At 37.4% G+C, this 21,536-nt stretch overlaps 1 protein-coding gene across 1 annotated transcript in view; it reads left to right on the forward strand.

Moving 5' to 3' along the window:
• Window positions 1-21,536, forward strand: part of SHANK2 (SH3 and multiple ankyrin repeat domains 2) — a 324,279-nt gene that overhangs the window by 72,303 nt on the left and 230,440 nt on the right. Inside the window, exon 11 of the mRNA XM_018081844.2 lies at window positions 1,679-1,745. Within this exon, the coding sequence (XP_017937333.1) occupies window positions 1,679-1,745 (67 nt within the window). The remainder of the gene's footprint in view (window positions 1-1,678; window positions 1,746-21,536) is intronic.

Genomic DNA, 21,536 nt, shown 5'->3' on the forward strand with positions numbered 1-21,536 from the left:
GCCAAAACCAGGCCCCCCCTCCCCACTCTGTCTGGTCAGCCAACCAAACCAAAAACCTCTGACCAAAAGACTCTCCAGCCGTGCCCCCAACAACTGCGCTCGCAGGGAACCTCCCCCTTCCCCCACTCCTGCGCTACCCAGAGTGTGCTCTGCTCTATCACCCACCCCCTCCCTGACTCTCCCCATCCCGGAATAAACAGATGGGGGGTGGGAAGGAGGAAAAAAATGGGACTCCAGGGAAAAAAAATCCAACATCTCTTTTCAAACCTATGACAGAAGTGCATATATTTTCTATATGTGTAATTCTTTGATTTTTAGGTGAAGTGGATGTAGTGGTCATGATCCCTGGTTTAAGCCTGCTCTGAGCCTATAATTTAAGCAACTTTGAAAAATCTTATCGACATAATAGTTAAGGTTTTCTTCCTGTAGCTTGTTGCTTGTGTGTAAAATCTCCATTTTTCAAAGATTTCCACATTAGTTTGTTTTGATTGCTAGTAAATAAAATTGTCCATTCAATTTCCTGTGCTGAGTGCAGAAATAAGATCTAATGCTTGTTACATTAAAAGATATAACATTAACTGTACTTCATAAACCTCCCTAAGACCATTCCAGCATTTAGGTTTTTCTTTATCCCTGAGATTTGTGGAGAGGCACAAACCAGCAGAAAATCTTTCTTGGTACCAGCTCAGGAATTTCCTTGAGCTTTCATTAATTTCTCATGTCTGACAATAGCCCTGTATCCAGGAAAGTCCCAAAGCAGGCTTTTTTAATATCTTTTTCTTTTACCTGCACCCTGCAGATGCAGAAGCTTCTACGGGAAAGGTCAGCCCAACAAATACCTTGTACATACACCAGGAAAACCCCCCAATAGGGGGACAGCATCTGATAGCTGCAAAATGGGGCCAGAAAAGACAATATTCAGATTAAAAATAGGAGAAGAAAATGTGAGGGGACACCAATGGCATAACCAAATCACCCAGTGGAGATGTTTCTCTTTTTAAGTGCATTTAGATAGGAATTCCAAATATGTAGTTACACATCTGTGTTCAACAACCAGGAAATAAATGAAAAAGAAAATTGTGATTTTAGAACTTAATTTGTTTTGATTTGAACCCTAAACCCATGTGTGACTACCAGTTTCTCTGTCTTTTTTTTTGTGTCTTACTGATACCTGATACTTGTTGTTCTTGGTCCTTCTTCCCTAGTTGTCTCATGTGCTTTGCATTTTAGCTCCTGTTTTTATTGTTCAGGTAAGTGGTGAGGAAGGAGCAGTTAAAGGGAAATAATATCTTCAGTGTGTCTCTCCAAGCCTGCTCCTGTAGCATTCCCCATACATCCATACAGCTCCCAGAGTTTTGGGGATGCTGTGTTTAATGTTCACTGCTGGGTTTGACTGCCACAACATGAAAAGCAGCAGCTCTTCCAGCAGCCTCCTGAGCCTCCCACCATCACAGCAATCCTAGGAAATGGGGAGCTGGGGGACTGGCAGTGCTCTTACAAATAGATTAAGATATAATTTCTCAATTTTGTTGCAGAATAGAAGCAATACAGAGTTACTCCACTTTGTGAAATGAAAATATATTTGCATGATGGTTTTTTCCGATACTATAACATGTTTATTTTCCTTCTTAACAAGTGATGGCAATATATTAATTGTACCTATTTTGCAATCCTTTAGGTGGCTATAATAGCTGGAAATTTTGAGCTTGCTGAATATATCAAGAATCACAGGGAAGCTGATATTGGTAAGCAAACTATTAACAGACACTGCAAATAAGCTCCACATATTTAAGCCAGGATTTTGCAAAGATGTTAAATCTGGTTCTATGTGAGATTTGACTACGGGGCTGATGACAAGTATAATTTCAGGGAGGTAACTCTTCTAAAAAAAATGAAGATGGGGGAAAAAGCTGAAATGTTTTCAAAATATGCTCTGAAAATGAAAATTTGGTAGGTAATGCGTAAGAATGGTAGATGCTTTTTAAGTATAAATCAGTTTGTAACATATTAAATACACACCCACATACCTGGACGAGCCAAATAGGCTCTTGCAGGCATTTTTGGCATTGCCCAAAATCAGCTTTCAGTAGGAATAATTGGTCCAAAGAAGATGGAGAAAGATGATTCCCTACAATTAAATAAATATGTGGCAGAATCCAACTCTTGATATCCATGAAAACATTTCCTGTCACGGAGTTTGGTGTGTGGCGCTGGCTGAAGGGTAGAGACAGGCATTAAAGGCCCCTCACTGGAAAACCTTAAGGCTCTTTAAAGATTTTTTACGTAGAGAGATTCATCATTAAAATAAAACCAAGTTTGATAAAAGTGATTCCTAATACAGTTTCATAAAAATGATTTAAAATGCTTTCATTCAAGTAAATTAAAGCTTCACAGAAACATCCTGAAGTTGAACAAAAAAAGGTATTTCTTTTGAATGAGGAGGGTCTGTTTAGTGTGCTCTGGTTTAACTCTGTGATGCAAATCTGTAACTTGATAGTATTTATTTTATATGGAGAATTAGGCCAGCTCACATGAAATTTAAGATTAAAAATTGCTCTGGATTAAGGACTGCTTTCCATTCCCTTTCCTGGTTGCATATGGTCTACAGGGATATAATTAAAAATTTTATGTGGTAATGTGAATTTTTGTAGCTCTGTGATACTTTCAGCTCGTTCAGAAAACTGAGGACACATTGCATCAAAGTCATAATTTCTACATAAATTTCATAGTGAGTTTGAAAGGTTTTTTCCCTGGGATAGTGGGACAGTTTCTTTCCATGTAAGAATTCTTCATCCTTCTGGATTTATTAATAGTCTGTAAAAAATTAACTAAAACCAAATCAGTTATTCCTAATAGGTTTATTGTTGTTTATATTTGCATATGGCTAATGCTTTTATGACTCTGTGAAGATGTTTAAATGAAAGGAAATAGTTGTTTAGACTCAAATGTTCCCTTAATTTCTGCCCTGTTAGTTCTTGATAGTCTCCAAATTTTCCTGACGCCTTCACTTTTCCACCGAAAAGTAGAAATATTGGTGCTTCCATGATTGACCTGCATTTCTTTGCAAGATGGTGGTAGATTGAGCATAACTATTTAAATCAGTAGATTTGTCTTTAAGATTAAATATTAAGTTATTTCCTCCTACCTAATTTAAGTTAGCTGGACATTTTTCCTTTAAGATTTGCCACTCTAAAAAAAAAAAAAAAGTGAAGTCATCAAAATGTCTATTTCTAGAATGTCTTCCAGTTAAAAAAAAAAAAAGTAAATCAAAGAACCAAATCCTGAGCAGAAAACCTGAGAGCTGGTGTGATGATGAATGTGCAGAATGATGTCAGCATTTCATCTTCAACAAGCTGGCTTTAGCTTATCATACTTGTCTGGTTATCCACTATATCCATATGGTTTTGGATGTATTCCAACATATATCATTTGAGTAATGTACCTCCTTAGAGGCAACAGAGGGGGAAGGAATAGCAAAGAGCTTGAGGAGTATTCTCAAGGAGATAAGGACAGATCAAACTCGAGTCACTTGAGAAACATGTCATCATTCATCTCAGAAAGTGCATTTTTGGTTAGATGCTGAATTTTGATATCCAACCAGTTAATTAAACCTTATTGTTATTATTTTAGGCTCATTTAATAACTGTAATCACTTTGTATTTTGTAATTATTTTAGACTCATTGAATAATAAGCTACAACTGTGGGAAATGCTTTGACATATGTGCAGCTTTTTGGGTGGGGTCTCTTGTCTGTGGAGGTTTATGGTTGTAGATGATGAGCTGTTCAATCATTTCATAGTCAGCTTGTCAATGATATTCTTGATTATTCCAAATAGCATTCAGTGGAATGAGGGTTTGCGGAAAACTCCACATTGCTCTTGATTCATTGGGCAAAATTCCAGTTTGCTCTTGGAAAAGTTCTAACATAATCTTTTAACTTTTAGTGATCCTTGTACACAGTAGCTTTAGCCATAGATGTTTTTTTAAATACAAGCATAATACACAACAAAGTAATAGAAGTGGCAATAATATTTTTTTTCAAAAGTAAGCTGCCTCCTTACCTGGATGTGTCGTCTTAAGGGTGTGACTGTTTTATTGGTGGTAGTGATTGGAGGCTGGACTTGACTTAATAGTTTCAAGAACAGGTTTTATCTGGTGACAGAAAAAATTTTTTACATTTCTCAAACTGGAGTATTGAAAATATGAGAAACAATATTTGCTTGAAATCTCTGAGGAGCTACACTCCTCGTGTCCATCTGTTTTGACATGTGCTAATTAACATTACTCTTAGATAATTTTGTGGTCCCAAACTGCTGCTGTAGGAAGTTGCTGGTACTTTGATTGCAGAAGGTATTGTGTGGGTGTCTCCCAGTTTGTCAGCAGTCACAAAGCTGCTTTCCAGTAATGTTGCCAAAACTGCGGTTCCAGGGATCTGACAGCAGTGTGATTCCTGGTCCTGTGCCTTGGGGTGAACGAGCTGCTCTGGTTGTAGCAGTGGTTGCAGCTCAGCCTTCTTGAGGCAGGAGGGTGGCACTGCGTATGGAAGAGGCTGAATTAAATGTCTAAAAGGGAGCTGTTTTTTAATTTTTTTGGTTTTTTTCTCCCTTTTGCCTGAATCTCTGCCAAACTGTGGTGCTAAGGCTGTCCCTCTTGTTGAAGATGATGGAGAAGCAATTCAGGTGGAGAACGACCAGGGTATCCTCTAGCAGTAGAAAATCCTAATTTACAGCAGAGCCACTAAATCTTTGTTCTGCAGATCAAATCCCACAGAGATTGTTCTTTTAATTTAATTATAAACTGAATTAACTTATATTGGACAGATGTGTTCAAATTCTGAAAAATTAAGCATATATAAAATAACTTTCTTTGCAATAATCATAAGAATTCACAGTTCTGTAAAAAGAAAAAAATGGAAAAATATTTCTTTTAGAGCCAAAAAAGATAAAAATAATGACCTATGGAGTAATGTGACATCTGACTATAAGAGAGGGATGTTTTTCTAAGGTGTGTTTGGTTATTTCACTCAGATCTCACCAGATAAAAGCATCTACTTAGGGCCAATGTGAGAAAACATGTTTAGTCAGAGAGATGAAGGCTGCCTGCTTCCCTTTTGTAGAAGCAAAATGAATTAAGGGTTGTATCCAAAACAGAAAAACAGAAGATTTTCAAGTGAAGTTTCTGATTTAGGGGTCAGAGCTGGTGGATTTTCTCTGAGATGTTCAGATGTTCTCCCTCCTCTCCCTCCTCCCTTCCCAGTTGTTGCTTCAGTCTGAAGAAGGCCTCATTCCTTTCACATCCTCATGCTGGGTGGGTGCAGCAATCTGTCTCTGGGATAATTTCACAGAGGAAGCTCATGATGAAATGAGGGGCAGTCTGTGGAAGGGGGGAACCCGAACCTAGAACCCGAACCCATGAACTCTTCTCGTCAGTCTGATCAGTACATAAACGTCCAGGCAGGGTTGCACTGAGCAGTTAAATTCTTCTTTGGCTGTAAGCCCTTGTGTCTCCCATCAAACTGGAGCTTTACAGAACCTGCTTCCTCTTAGCCACAGTATCAACATAAAAATCCAGTAGTTGTTCCAACTTGTTAAAAATTTTTGACCTTTCCCTCAGGAAGTTTCAAGCTGTGTAGTCTCTCACACATCCTCTCCCTTCTCTGAGCAAGTCACTTCTTTCTCACCATGCTCCTTTTCCCACCACCTCCGTTGCCAGTCCATCTTCCCATCCCAGGCAGTCTGGGTGACCAGTTTGTTGGAACTGTGGCATGAACAGCATTTAGCACAGATAACCATATTTCTTTTTCACTCAGCTGCCATTTTCAGAAACAAACTGAGGAAAAAAAAAAGCCTTGCAAGGGATTCCTGTGGTTTAGTACGATAAAAACCACCTTGCTAGGTGGTTACTAACAGGAAAGTTTAAGTTAGTCATTTCAAACAGGGATGATGCAGTTGTGTAAGACAAACATAAAAGATAAATGAGTCAAAGGAGGGGGTAAAAGGATACCAGTAAAGAACTAAAAACGAGATCCAGATTTAATTGTGTTAATGTCTTTATGAAGGAATCCCTTTTGTTTTCTCAGCAGCTGTTTGAAAGGTGAATGAAAATTGCCATATCACGTAAAAAGTAATCCTATTTGAAACAAATTACAATAGTATTTTTCATAAAGCAAGAAACCCTATTACCATAAGGTACTTAGAAGCTTGTTTTACAAGCAGAATGAAATGCTTAACACAGCTTCTCAGATTATTTCAATTCATCATCCCCCCCAAATTAGTTTTTTGAGGAATAATAACAACATCAAAGTAGCTTATTTTAATTATTACTTATTTTGGAAGTCTTTGGAACACAGAAGTTTATTGCATCTCAGTGACTATTGTTGCATCATCCTTTCTGCTCTAATACATTACATATACTGATGTAAAGTACAGCAGTTACACATCATTAAAAATAATAATAATAATAATGTCCCTTTTAAACTACTTTTTTTAACTAGCTATGGCACACTTATAATTTATTTAACTTTATATGTTCATTTATTGCAAACTAAGACAAAGTAATGGATTAAAAGATGTGATGAATAGAAAAGTTAATCCCTGATTGTTTTCATCCAGCCTGCAGCTGTCTGTGAGTAAATGAGCACAGCAGATTTAGGAAGCATTTGCTATACAGAATTTACTATGGCTTCTATAGAATGGAGGTACAAAACCCAATCATATATGTAAGAATATTGAAGCTTTCATTAGATACAGATAGGCAGATATTAAGTATGTTGCAAGCTGATAATCCTTTGGCTTGGATAACCTATTTTTAAAGCTCTCTTTTGCCTTGGTCCTTTGTGATGAGATGAATTTTCACATGGATTAAATGACATGGGTTGTTCTTCTTCAAGTGAACAAGGTTTGTTTTATATTGTGCATCTTGTCCTTCAGCAGCTCTGGAGCTAAAAGCAATAGGATTCTTTTGTTTCATTTTTTGTTTGCTTTAGAAAAATGAAACACATTGAGCTTGTGTGTGAGTTTTTGGTAGTTGATTAGCAGAGTAACTAATACTTGGATACTGTTGCTAGGCTTCAAGTCAGAGTTCCTGTATTCCTCTATAATTATGCAGAGATATGTGTATGTGATGGTTTGTCTGTGCTTTCACATGGATTTTTTTATATTTATAATATTGAAAATCTGCTAATATGGTAGGCTGTATATATATTCCACATAGGGAAATTGCTCTTAAATAAAATATTTTTCAGCTATGAGTAAAATATATTTTTTAATTGGCATTGTGACTGTAGACATCTTAGGAAATGTATTTTGTCATAGAATAAGCAGAACAGGTATTTCAAAACACAAGGATATGAGTTGGTTTGTGATAGAACTGCTCTTCTAACTCGTTTTCTTTAATTAGATCAGAGTGATTGAGGTCAGCAATCTTGGTTTTTCAACTGTGAGTGTTGCTATTAAATGCTGGCCAGCCCAATGAATATTCTATTTGTTTACTTATTTATTTTGGGTTGGGGAACTGTTTAGTAATTTTGATTTTCATCAATCAAATGCCTGCAGAATTCTTCCCAGGTTGAGGGAAATCATTTTGAGACAGATAAGAGCAGAAACAAGAAAAGTCAGTAAATCAAAGAAAAAAATCTACAAAACTGTCGGCGGCGTGAAATGACTTGTTCTATTTTTATCACGTTACTTAATAGAAGCAAAAGGGATAGAAACGTATTATATTTGTCATTTGTGAATAACATTAACCTGTTTCATGTGCTAGAAAGTATTTAAGGTGGAAAAAAAGCATGATTTTAGTGTAATCAGGATGGCAAAACCACTGAGATCTTCCTTTCTCACATTTTAAATGCATGTTGTCTGGTAGAGTGTCATAATCTTATGTTCCTTTTGCAGTTTCTTTCAAATATCTCTGCTAAATTAATAATTATTTCTCATGTCCATAGAAAATACCCCTTTACATTAATGACGTCTAAGGAAACAGGTACTGATTGGTATGAAATAAATTTGTTGCTATTATTTATCTGTTTTTCTCTGAAGGGTTGCAAGAAATAGAATTTCCTGTGCTCAGTCTTGCTATGTGGTAACAAACAAATTGGAAAACTGGGAATTGTGTGTTAATGTAATTACATACTGGAATGTAGGACAGAGCTTGAAAAACTTACAGTAGTTTCCTTTTTTCCCTTTGATCACAAGTTATTTATTTCTTTGTGTGTATTAGGGCAAAACAGTGTAGTAACTAGTTTTGTTTCAAAGTTTAAACTTTATTTTCATAAACTGAGTGTTCTTGGCCTTTGAATTTGATGTATTCTGTGTATATAACATGGGACTAGTGCAAATTATGTAGTGGTGTGGTCATTGTCTGATTTCTTAGGTTTACTTGAAATTTTGAGCAGGGAAGTAAGGAGACAACTGATGCCATGTGTAAGTGCTGGTATAAATACAGCCCATTTCAGAAAGATTTGGACTGGTTTTGTAAACCAGTCTGTAGCATGTCCTTGCCACATGCCAAGTAGGCAACGATTGCCACAGCTACTCCTGTTAAGAGTTTATTTTGCAGCCTGAACCAGAAGAGCCTTGTAATGAGCCAAAAATAACCTACCAGAGGAATCCCAGGCTGCGCTCAGTGCCCTTGAGCTAGTTTTGTTCTCAGGCAAAAAACTCCAGGGTGCAGGTCACACAGGGCTCCCCTGGAGTTGTCTGAGGTGTTTGGGAGGGTGGCAGGGAAAGAGTGGAAAGAAAGGGGCAGACTTGCTGCATGTTTGAGACTTGTCCCAGTCTTTATGTTCAGACCCAAATGGTTGGAAGTGTTTCCAGAGCTCCCAACTCCTGCCTTCCCTAAATCTGCTTTCTAGGTTTCTCCTAGTCCACTGGCTCCTCATCAGGAGAAATGCTTCTTCACACATTCTAGGCTGGGACCGTTGTATCCAGCAGCTGGGAATTGTCCTTTTTTTGGTAACATTCCTGTCATCAGAGCTGTTTCACCATGGAGTTGGGTCAGAAACCTTTCCCAAGCCCTTAGAGGATGTGCCTACTGTAAGGCATGATCTGCCACTGGTAGTGGCTTTTTTACTCTTGGGGTTTTTTTAATAACTTTCACTGGCTTGACACCTCTGAGGTGCTGGACAGGTGAGTAAAATCAGAGGCCGTATACAGATCTAGTGCTAGTCACTGAATTAAAAAAAGAAATATGTCTATAAAACACAATGAAGTAAAAAAAAATGATTTGAGGATGCCAGGGATAGTTGCTCTGACTGGGGACAAAAACGAAATGTATTTTTGTATATCAAAGAGTAAGATTTATGTTTTGTAAAGTGAGAAATTAAGTATTTGAGTGGGTTGTACAATCCTCAAAAATCCTGGTGAAATCCATAATTCTGGTGAAATCCATGCTATTGGGCTAAATATGCAGATCGAGGGTCAGGTTGGGAGCAGACAGCAAAACTCTCACATGCTGAAATCCTGAACTAGTATTTCACTGCAACTTACCATAATGATTTCCAGTTAGTCCCTGTGAGTGAAATTCCCAGTGTTGTTCAGACTGGTAGCTCCCTTTGGAGTTGCTGGAAATGGTCAGCAGGTGACCCATCCCTCAGGAATTCACTTTCCAAATCAGCCTTCCAGACAAGGTGTCTGATCCTACACCAGGATATCTTTGGGGGACAAGGGCAGGTATTAGAATAAGTCAAGGAGTTGAATTAGGCTGAGGGGATGTAAAAAGAAAATAGCACTTTTGAGTTTATATGTGACCTGAAATTTATTCAGTCATCTCAGATCCAGTTTTATAGGTCATAGATCATAAAACTGGAAGAGGTTTATGTGATCATGCTGTCTGACCTTCTTGTAGTTTGAATCCTGCTTGAACTGGATCATAAACAGGAAAAACATTTTGTCTTGTTAAAGATCTGCTATACTGTAAATGGTATTTGGAAAACTGTAGCCTGGTCTTGTGATCTGATGGGTTTGAATCCTTTTGTTTTACTTGTTCTGGAGTTATCACCCCTTCTTTAAAGAGATGTATCTTGTTTCTAACATCATTTTGGCTGCAGCAACTGAGTGTAGCTGAGTCTCCTTAACCGTACTGCGTCTGTGCCACATTTCTCTCCTAAAGCCACTCCCTCCTTAGAAACTGAGAGCTGGTCTGAACTATTAGAAAGGAAAAACTCTGAGGAGGAGATGTAAAACTTGAATGGAGGTTTAAATTAAATGTAAGAAAATACCATGGACTCGGGTGGGTTTTATTTCTACCGCAGTTTGATCAGTATTATCTTAAGTGCCTTCTCAGGCTGCACTAAAATCTGTCTCCCTGAACTTTCTGTAATTGTGCCTTTTTTAAGAGGCTGTGCCTACTGGGAGTTCTGTGATCAGTGTATTTCAATCATTATATATATATATATATATATATATGTATAGGTCTCTGTGTAACAAAACAGGAGGGATTGGAGGGCAATAGCAATATTAGGATACTAGAAAACCAGTGGCTATTGAGGTAAGGGAGGCAGCCCAACAAGGGGTGCTACAGAAGAAAAATTGTTTGAAGAGTCTCACAGAAAATTCTGCTATTCCTGAAAAGTTAATGTGGTTTTTTTAAATCATTTTTCAACATGAGCCTCAAGAGCTCTCCAAGATTGTGTCAAATACCATGTGGGATTTCAAATGGAAGCCAGGTCAAAAATAGAGGGAAGATGAGTGGAGAAATAGATGTGTGCAGACTCCCATGGCTCTCTTATTTCTTCCATTTACAATGGTGAGAACACAGGAAAAAGAGATGAAAGAACATGAAATAAATGCTGGAGCTATACATATATATATATATATATATAAATAAAAGGCAAAATAAGATTGATAAAAATAGTCAGGAATGCTTCCTGAAGAACATTCCTCTGTTTCCCAAAGTAAATGCAGAGATGGGCTAAAAAACCCAGCAAACAACCAAAAAAACCCTGAAAACCAAACCAACCAAACAAAAAAAAGGGAGGAGAGGGAAAAAGAAAACCCGCATGAAAGTCAGTGTGTAAAGTAGGTCCTAATGCTGAGCACTTCATCACAAACCTCTCTATGCACCCAATAATTTCCTTTATGTAATTAAACTGCCAGTAGACCACAAGGTTAAGACTAATGGCACAAGACTGGATTTGTAACTTCTGAATATGTGGATTTTTGTGTGCCATTGTGTATCTTAATCACTGCATTATTGGAAAGAATTAGGTTCAATGTAACTCTCATTTGGGGAAAGGAACAACTTGCATGGAATAATTGAGTCTGGATGGGGAAAGCCTTCCAAATACAAATGCAATTTGGTTACATTGCCAATCATATGAAACAAGTATTTGTATTTAAAAAAAACTTTGTATGAATAAAAACCTAAGTGTTAGTATGAGCTTAGTGATTGCAAGGATAATATCTCTCTTTTTAGATCAGTTCAAAGACCCTTTTTAAGTTGACCTTTTCAGTAATTGTTAGTATTCTCCCTTTTGAACAGATTTATTGCACTACATTGACTCCCTTACTTGAAATTCCTCTTTCTATTATGCTGAATTTATATTTACATTGCTTTTTAACAGCTAAACGTACCAGTTTTCATCCAAAGCAGGTTATTTATCGAAATGAAGTTGATGTTATGTTTCCCATTCAATACACAGTGGTTTGACAATTTACTTTTAAGAACTGAAGCTTCACCAAAGAAATTTCTTTTAATATCTTCTGAATAATCTGATTTTAATAACAAGTGTCAGAACTTTTTGTGAAAGTTGATCTGGTAATATGCAATCTCTTTAAAAGGAAATAGTATCCTAACACTGAGGGTTTGTTGTCAAATTATAGATGAGGCTTGATAAAGGGATAGGCTTTGAAGCAGAAAGGCACAGCTTTGTAATGAGTGTAATATTTCACACTGTATTTCACACTGTTCACAACATTTCACACTGGTTACTCCATTTATATCTCAATCTCCTGGGCTGTGTCTGAGTTGACAGTCTTTCCCTTGGAGTTCAGGATAAGCTGCATCTCTTGCAGTCAAGGTCTTGTCACACTGTGGAAGATATCTCAGAGTAAACACTTGCTGAGTATTTAAATTAGTTCTCCTTAGGATCTTGAACAGAGATTCCAAGGAATCCAAGGCAAATGATACTACCTGAATTGTTTCTGTCATTACCTGTCCATTTTAATGAGCTGGTGTTTGGAGATTTTTATTTTTTCTATTTTATTTCATGGCCAGATTTCCACTTCATTGACAAATTAATGTATTTAGATGATTTTTGCAGCTGATGAATCAGAAGGATGTCTTGTTTACTGTTTTCCATGGTTCTTTCCAATCACAAGTGGAAGTCCTAAAGGAAGTATATGTAGTTTCTTACATTAACTGTTTTTAAGGATATCAGAGAAATAATTATTTCAGAGTTATCTGTCTTTGTGAGTTTTCTGGAATAACTGAAAATAGTAATTTAAACTAGAATTTAGGGATGGCACATGTTGTTAAGGGATGAAAATTTTAATTTCTTCAATTTCCAAGTTAACCAAGCTGACAAAGTTTTATTTCCTAGCCTATCTAAACCTCTTTTTGTATTTGGGTGTAACTATAGCTATAAACACAAATAAGCTGGTTATGGAATGAGCTTCTGGGTTTACACCACTTTCGCTGGAGCATCTCTCTCCACTCATTCCGTGATATGTGGCTGAACATTTTCCACCTGGACAATTGTTCTGGTCTCCTACACTCTGCCCTGCTGAGAGTCCTGGGGTGCATCAAGTTTGTTTTCTCAGTAAATCTCTGTTCTCTTTGGATTTTTTTTTTTACCTTTTCCTTTCTTGATAATTTGATATGCAGGTTTTGAAGTCAAAAGACTATTTTCTGCTCCATTTTCTATGTAGTGTTGCTGAAGTAATTGTTCCAAATAAATAAATAAAAGGCAGAGTTGTGACACCATCTTGACTCAGAAGAGGTTGCAGAGTGAATGTTCTCCAGCCAAGTGGCTCTAATTGGCTGAAATCCATGCTGAATGAAAACAAAAGATTTACTGAATTGGAGAGACAGGAAAATTTACAGCATTAAGATTGTATTATTTGTGTATATAGGAGTATCTCTGCTTTCTGTTAATTATAATTCTCCTGACTCCGGTAGACTTGCACTTCAGTACCCAAGTCAAGATACCATCTTAAACCTGTCATCCTTCTCTTTGGCTTTCAGAAATATGGAAACTATGAAAATAAAATGCCCAGATTTTATTACCTCTCTGAAATTATTCGCTCACCAAAAAAACCCATTACTTGATAAATTTCCATTATTTCTGTATAATCTTTTGCACTGTAGCATTTCCTGCATGGAAAACTGCCTCTTCTGTCTCTTTGGAACAGCTGAGATAGCAAAATTTAACATAAAATCTGTGATGCCTTTTCAGTTTTCAATGTGCCTTATCAAATCCATAATTTAACACAATTCATTTATTTATCCTGAGGAAATGATTTGTTGCTCCTGAAAAAAGCCTCCTAAGTGCAGGCTCTCAGCTGACTGGTTTGTCCTTTGAGTCTCCCTCCCTTCCTTTGGCTTTCCCATCCATCCATGAGTAGCATTTCTGGGATTTCAGGCACATGTTGCAATTTGACCTCAGGGGTTTTAACAGATTAAAGTTGCACTAGTCCAGATATCTGGGGTCATACCTTGCAAGAAAGCAAAAGACAAAAATTTTGTGTTAGTTCAAATTTATCCTTTTTTTGAGGGCTATACTTTTTATTTTGGGTCAAAGCATGGCTTATCTTGCCAGCTTCATTAACACTCTTGAGAGTGCCAGGTGCTAAAGAGCTCTATTTTTGCTGTGCAGATCAAGTGTGTCTGGCTTCTTGTGGCCTATTTTTACATATTTCTTCATTCTATGGCTTGGAAAAGCTGTGAAGGGAACGAGGAGATTGCAAATAACTGGAGAAAACTGCTATGATATTATTACAGGGAACTAAAGGGGAAGATATATCTGTGTGATTGTATTTCTTAGAGGGCATGGAATTAAAATTAAAGGCAGGAAATGATGCATATAAAAACAAATAAAATAACCAGTGGAATGGTACATTTTGTTAGCTATATTTCAGCACTCAATTGAGTATTTGCAGATAATTCCATGAAAAATACCTTTGAATAAAGGATTCTCAAGTACCAGTGGCTTGGAATTTTTTCCCCTTATCCACAGGTATTCCAGGACAATCTTATGTAGCATCCAGTACTGAGTTATCTGAAGAATGTGAGGAGATGTTGAGGAGCACGATGACTCTTTCTCCCCAGAGGAGGAGGCATCTGATCTACAGGGGGAAATTGTGCTTAAACCCTGTGATTGTCTGTCTTAAAAACGGACAACTGTGGAGGCAGTAGGGAACTTGGAGGGGGGACAGGAGATGCTCTGGTCCTTTGTGCAGAAACCCAAAGCCAACACAGGGACTCTGAACTGGCTGCAGGGGCAAGGACTGGGCTATTGCTTGGTGGTAGTTGATGTACAGTTGATATTCATGGGATGGAAACCCAGAAAAACAATGGAGAACTGCTTAAAATGCCTTGCAGTCTGACAGTAAGGCAAAAAAAGGTTACTAAGTCTAAACTAACCGAACTACTTCAATCCTCCCTATGGAGATCTTTTGGACACTCTTATTGTCCCTTAAATTCTTCCTGGTTGATCCATAGCCCTGCAGAAAAGGACCTGGGAGTGCTGACTGACAGGAGGCTGAACATGAGCCAGCAGTGTGCCCAGGTGGCCAAGAAGGCCAATGGATCCTGGCCTGGCTCAGGAACAGTGTGGCAGCAGGACCAGGGAGGTGATTCTTCCCCTGTACTCAGCTCTGGTGAGGCCACCCCTGGAGTGCTGTGTCCAGTTCTGGGCCCCTCAATTCATTGAGGGGCTGAAGCAGGTCCAGAAAAGAGCAACAAGGCTGGGGAAGGGACTTGAGCACAAGTCCTGTGAGGAGAGGCTGAGGGAGCTGGGGTTGTTTAGCCTGGAGAGGAGGAGGCTCAGGGGAGAGCTCATCACTCTCTACAACTCCCTGACAGGAGGTTGTAGCCAGGTGGGGGTTGGTCTCTTCTCCCAGGAACCAGCAGTGGGACAAGAGGGCTCGGTCCTAAGCTGTGCCAGGGGAGGTTTAGGTTGGATATTAGGAAGAAATTTTTTACAGAGAAAGTAATCAGACATTGGAATGGGCTGCCCAGGGAGGGGGTGGATTCACCATCCCCAGAGGTTTTTAAGATGAGACTGGATGTGGCATCAGTGCCATGGTCTGGGAACCACGGCGGGATTGGGTCAAGGGTTGGACTCTCAGAGTCTTTTCCAACCCGTCTGATTCTATGATTCTATGATATGCAGTACTGTGGTTGTGTAACAGGGACTCAGTGCCTAAGGCAATGTTCTGTCTGCATTTAGTGCTGTGTTTGCTCTTTTCTACATCTCTGTGACTCCAGGTCTGTGTCTTTTGAAGGCAATCCCAGAAGTTTTTGTCTGCATGTGCTCAGGGACAGCATCTGGGAGACCCCAAACTGGAAACTGTAGACCTAAGCTTAGTTTTGAGCTGTGTCTAACATTGGGAACCCTCCAAGCAAGGGGATTGTTAGTGTATCTTAACAGCTCAGTCTGGCTTGAGGAATGCGTAGAATGAGCTCATTTGTCTGCCCCAACAACACGCAATCAATTTGTGATTGGCTGTAACATCCCTGAGCTTTTTTTTTAGCACTTCTTACTCCAATCCTGTATTGGATTTGTCTAATTTCACCCCCAATAAAGATATTACATTTTTTCAGCTAATTACATCTTGCCTGTTTCAGATCAGTTCCCATTTAATCATGATTTCTTTCCTTTTTTTTTTTTTTTTTGTTGTCACCTTTCCTTGTTTTTCTTTCACTTTTGTCAGTGCCAACTCTCTGATCTGCATTGTTCCTCTGTGCACCAGTTCTTTGCCTTGGTTATTCAACTTGTATTCCCTTAGAAGATACAACCCTTTCCTGTATCTGAGGCAGTTACAGGGATTTCTGCATGTTGACTTTTCCTTTCCCTCGGCAATTTTATGGGAAACTAAGATTATTTCTTAAGGAAAATTTCCCCCTTTCCCTAAAAGAGAGCAAAGCTGAATTCTATGCAGGGAAATCTTTATCACCTATTCAGAGCTTGACTGATCCAAAGCTAAAATTCTTTTTCTTTTGCAAACACTTGTTGGTCTTTGATTGGATCCAGGAACTTCCCTATTTTACAAGTTCTGTGACATATAGTTTGGAGTTCAGGAATTGAAGCTAGTCAAAAGTGATCCCAAAATCCTGGTGACTTTCTTCCTTTTCCTAAGTCCAATCTGTACTTAGGACAGAGGTGTTTTTTTTTCTTTTGCCTCATTTTCATAACAGTGTTCATTCAGACATCTTTTTAAGCAACAGAGGAACATTCATACACGTGAAGTTAACCAGGAGAGACAAAAAATGTAAGAAATAATCTGACATTGCTTAGTTCAACTAAATGAAAGCAAATTTAATTAGCTAGATCCCTAATATTGAACATACTTTGGCTTTCTAACACAGGACTGTCCTTCTCTCCTTGTAGTAAATAATGTGTCACCTTTTTGGGTTTGTGTGGGTTTTTTTAGTTGCATAGTGGGAGGACATAGGTTTTCTGATGATGGAGAAGATTTTCCCTTTCATCATCTTTACTGGAAAAAGCTGAAACTTGAAGGCAAAGCTGGTGGAGGTTTCTCTCCACGTGCCTGCACTGAAGGATTTTTTGTGTGGTTTTCTTCTTAAGCAAGAGAAGATCCACTTGAGTCAAAATCCTTGTGGGTTAACACACAGAATAAGTGCTACTTATTCTTCTGGGGGAGTACCTTAGAAAATACATTTCAAAAGTTGTTTACTGGCAGAAATTTGATGCAATTAAACATAATTTTTGTCATGTCCAGAGATTTGGAGAGAGTACTATTTAGGAAGGACTTAGTGATTAAACAGTAGACTTGATTTCATCCTGTAAATGACCATCAGGGCTGCCAGAGGTACCAAGGAATTTCTCTGCCCTTCATTCTTTCCTCTTTCCAGTCAGTGTTTCTGTTTTCCACCCTTGGCTACTTCTAAATAACCAGTTGTAGTTTATTCTCTGCTGAGGAGGGAAAGAGTTCAAATAATGGGGGAAGTGTTTCTGCTGCCTAAACTCTGTTATGCAAGTGACAAATCGTGTTCTTTATTAAAGAAGTGTAAATCTGGATAAAAGCCACATAAATTAGTGTGGATTTAGGCTAGTGCCTTATCTTAGGGTGTGTTTGGGTTTTCTCCCAGAGAAGAAAAAAGACAAAATCTTTTTTTTCCTGGCTGCTGGTGGACTGTGTCCTGTGCAATCTGAAAAATATCTGCACACATTTAAAAATCTGCTTTGTGTCTTCTCTCCAAGGGAAAAAAAAATGGAGTAAGTTGAGAGTAAAGAGTTGTTCTAAACCAAAGATTCTCCATTTATTTATACTGATTATTTGGTAACAACATGTTCTTGACACAGGAAGATAAACTGTAATGTACTTCTGATATCCAAATGTTCATACTGATCTGGTTCTATATGCAAATTAAAATCTAAAGTTATTGGATTAAGGCTGCGCTGTAGCAGTTATAATGATTTCTGAAGGAGCAAGTTGCAAGGACATATGTACCTTATATTACACTAGCATATGGCTTAGACATTTTGCTACCATCCCTAACACAACTGACTCTAATTTTAGAATGTTCTTTACTGCTCATAGCTAAATTGTTTTTGTTATATAGGTTTTTTTAAATTAAATAAAGGATTTTTTTTTATTTGCAGCATTTTAATAATCATACTCAAGTTCATTAAGCTTTGCAGAAACTAGGAAGAGATAGGAAAACAATGAGTCATTAAAATACATGTTAGGGAGGATTAAATTCACCATTCTGGCTGAATTGCTTCCAGGCAGTGAGGAAAGGTCAGGCAAGTATCAGATCATGGTAAAGAAGTCTCAGAATTTTGACAAATGTTTTCTGTGGTTTAGTTGGGTTTTTTTCATGGTAAAAACTCCTAAAATTTGACTCTGAGAGCACCAAAGTCATCTCTGCTGGATGAGAGGTGCCTGCAAGGGCCTGACATGGTGATACTGGGTGACACTGGGAGTTTTTTGACTGTGAGTGTGCACCAGTGGTAAATGAAGGGATTTCTTAACTCCTGTGTGAGTCCTTGTTCCCCAAGATCAGCATTTTACTGAGCTCTTACAGCACAGCTATTTAAAAAGGCAAAATGTTCAAGTCCAGAATTTATTTAGTGAGATGTCAGGCCAGTACAGATAATAATCAGAGACCGTTATCAAATAAATAGCGCCCTGTGCCTTCCCTTCTTTACACAGTTCTGTAAATGCAGAATTACAAGAAAAATGGGGTTTTGTCATGACAATTCACATGTATACTCTGCTCATTTTTGTTTCACAACAGAGCTATTGCATTTATGTTACTCTCATGAAACCCACAGGGTGTCCTTTTCAAATAGCTTTTGTATTTTGGTGTTAAATAACATTTTATCAGTTGCTTACTTGTGGCAAAAGATGAATAGATGCTTTAAAATGATAAAATCCAGATCAGTCATTAAGCTTCTTTTATCATGAGATAAAGAATATTTTCTGCAAAGCTGAGTATCTTTTAATTGCATAAAACTGAACACACTGGGTCAAGATATACATGTATATAAATAAAGTCATTAGGGCTACCTTTTTGTTTTGTTTTGTTTTGTTTTTCTTGCAGACATGTAGAAAGAATCAGTTTAATTAGCACTGACCCAAAAGAAGCTTGAAATCAAAATCAGAGTTCTATGTCTACTGATACTCAAGATTTTCTCTTTTAGCACATAAATTTCAGAATAAGGTCACTTTAGTTTGGATTTGAAGAGAAATGCCAGCTCTGAAGTATTTGCAAAATATTTGGGTACATATTTCATCTCCTTTTTTTTTTTCTAGAATGCTCCTGTTTTGTATCTCGGGTCAGCAATCGAAGCATAGATTTTTAATTATTCAACTTAAATGAACAGTCAGTTTAATTAAGGATCTTGATAATGTGTTTACAATGTGTAGTGATATAAACAGCTTATTGTAAAGGATTTTTGAAGCTTCCAGTTGATCTTAAATTTAAGGGTTATTTTTGGCAAGGAAATGCCTCTTGTGTGTGACAGATTTCAAATGCATATAATTGTGAAAGCATTACATCTGAAGGACACCTGGGATCCTGAGAACTGGAGATGAACATTCTTTTAGGATGTGCTTGTACTTGGTCTTCCATGTGTAAATATCCAGCCAAATTCTTACTGAAATAATTTTTCATCTCAAATTCTGGGTTTAGAAACACTTTTTCTCATTGTACCTGGAATATCTGACATTTAGGATTTTTCTTTTTCCTTAGGTTTTCTGATAGTCAAATGTATTTCTGAAAGCTCTGCAAAAATATATGACCTTAATGGATTTTTTTTGCTACCTAGAGTGAGGCATATTTGATTATTATTGATTATTTTACACTTTATACTATAGTTATGACAAGAATGTTTTCCTGTCATTTTGTAACTTCATGAAATCAGGTCTAGAGTAGCCAACAGTTTTTGGGTTCAGCTAATTGTTGAAATAAATAACTAGTTGATTAAATCTAGTTTTTTTTCCCCTTGAAAATGTCTTGTCTGAAAAAACTGCACAGCCTAGACATGTTATAATGGTTGTCCTTAAAACCAGAAGGGTTAAAGCTGTTAAATTCTGATAAAGAATATTAATGCGTGGAGTTTACAGCCACCTGAGTATGCAATGAAGATAATAAATTCAGGCACATGGAAACACTTCATAGTACAAGATTCATGTAGATTTCATGGAAAATTTGTCCAGGGTAATTTGTATAAACTTGCAGAAATTATGCAAACCTCTGCTGTTCACATTAGCCTCTAAATAATGGTATATAACTTCAAAACTGAGATCGATCTAAGAATTAATTTATTCTTTCTTAATGTTTATTGTTGTATATTTCTTAATAAAATAATTGTTGTAAATCATGTTGTAAGATAATTCCCATTAATTCTTACTATTGAAAATGAAGAACGTTCCTTTTTGGAATTATTTTTTTAAATAACTGAAATTTATTTATATGCCTGACTTTTGTATGTATGTCCAAAATCTCTTACTCAGGTAAAGAATGAACATGACTGTAGTCAGTGCTATAATGATCATGAGAATTTAGTGAAAATAATAATAATGGATCAAACTTCCTTATGTGTGTGCCAAAGGACCCACCTTTATTGACAAGAAGTTAGAAACTACTTGAAGGAAAATAAAGCAAGTTCCTTTTCAAAGGATGAGCACAGGGCAGAGCTTTTTCCATCCCCCAAAACAGGCCAATTTCCAGGCTAAGCTGTACCAGCCGCCGCTGGGATTGGAGTTGTAATGGTTTGTGCTGCTCCTCTGGGAGTCTCCAGTCGTGTGGAGGACCGTTAGGAGTTGTGAATGATCCTCGTTCTTAACTGCTTTCCCTTGATTTGCATTTGATTCTGAGCTGCTTAACCACTGGTAGATTATTTCCATTTTCCTGGTGAATAATGCATGAGGGTATATAAGTGGATGTTCCTTGACTGAGTGGGCTGCAGATGAGAAGTGTCAGCTCCTTTGCAGCATTAATGTGCATTTTTTTTCCTCAGGTTAAAGCTGTAGGGAACCTAGATAAGCTTTTTTTGGAGAACTCCTACAGATGCCAAAATATTGGCAATGTTTACTTTTCCTCTTCTTTTCCTTTTGACTACCTCTTATTTGAATGAAAAAATCAGTTGCCAATTTCCCATTACAAGCTTATTTTCCCTGGGACTCCCCCCACAAGATTTCAATGCAACATTGTTGTACCTGCTGCTTAAACTTCCTATAAATTATCAGGAACAGGGTTTTTTATATATTTTTTTTCTGCCACTAAAGTTAACTCAGAACACTGATTCCTTCTTACACCTCCTTCTTGCTCCTTAACACTTCCCAAAGCGATATTTGGAGTATCCTTTTCTGCACTAGCAAGCTTGGGACACAGATAAATGCAATTCTTGTGTATAATATGTGGAATATTTTATGGAGGAAGATGTAAACACATTAAATGCTGTAATAATTGAAATAATACTTGAACCCACCATGATCCACTTACTGGGAAAACCTCTTCAAATTTTTCCCTTATTAATTTATTCAGGGAGCTTTGAGTACCTTACCGTGCACTTGTTTCAGTACCTGGATTAGGCAGAGATTTTCTTCTTTTTTAGGTTATTGAATAAATACCCTTTGATATTCCAGATTTCTTGAAAAAATTAAAGCACAACTATTGTCCTTCTTGGTTTGTGATTAGGTTTATAAATATAGGGCATCTGTTCAAGACCATATTTTGATCCCTAAAATATCAAAACTCTGACACTTATGTCATGGGCTATTCTAAAGCAAATATTTAATTGGAATGGTGAAATGTGAAAACTTCCAGGGATGTAGGAAACATATCAAATACTTTGGATAGTGATGTTTAATATGAGAGTCCTGTGGGAGAGTGGTTAAAAAGAG

This window comes from Manacus vitellinus, unplaced genomic scaffold, assembly GCF_001715985.3.
Source record: "Manacus vitellinus isolate BGI_N305 unplaced genomic scaffold, ASM171598v3 scaffold_57_pilon, whole genome shotgun sequence".
In the NCBI taxonomy this organism is placed as follows: domain Eukaryota; kingdom Metazoa; phylum Chordata; class Aves; order Passeriformes; family Pipridae; genus Manacus; species Manacus vitellinus.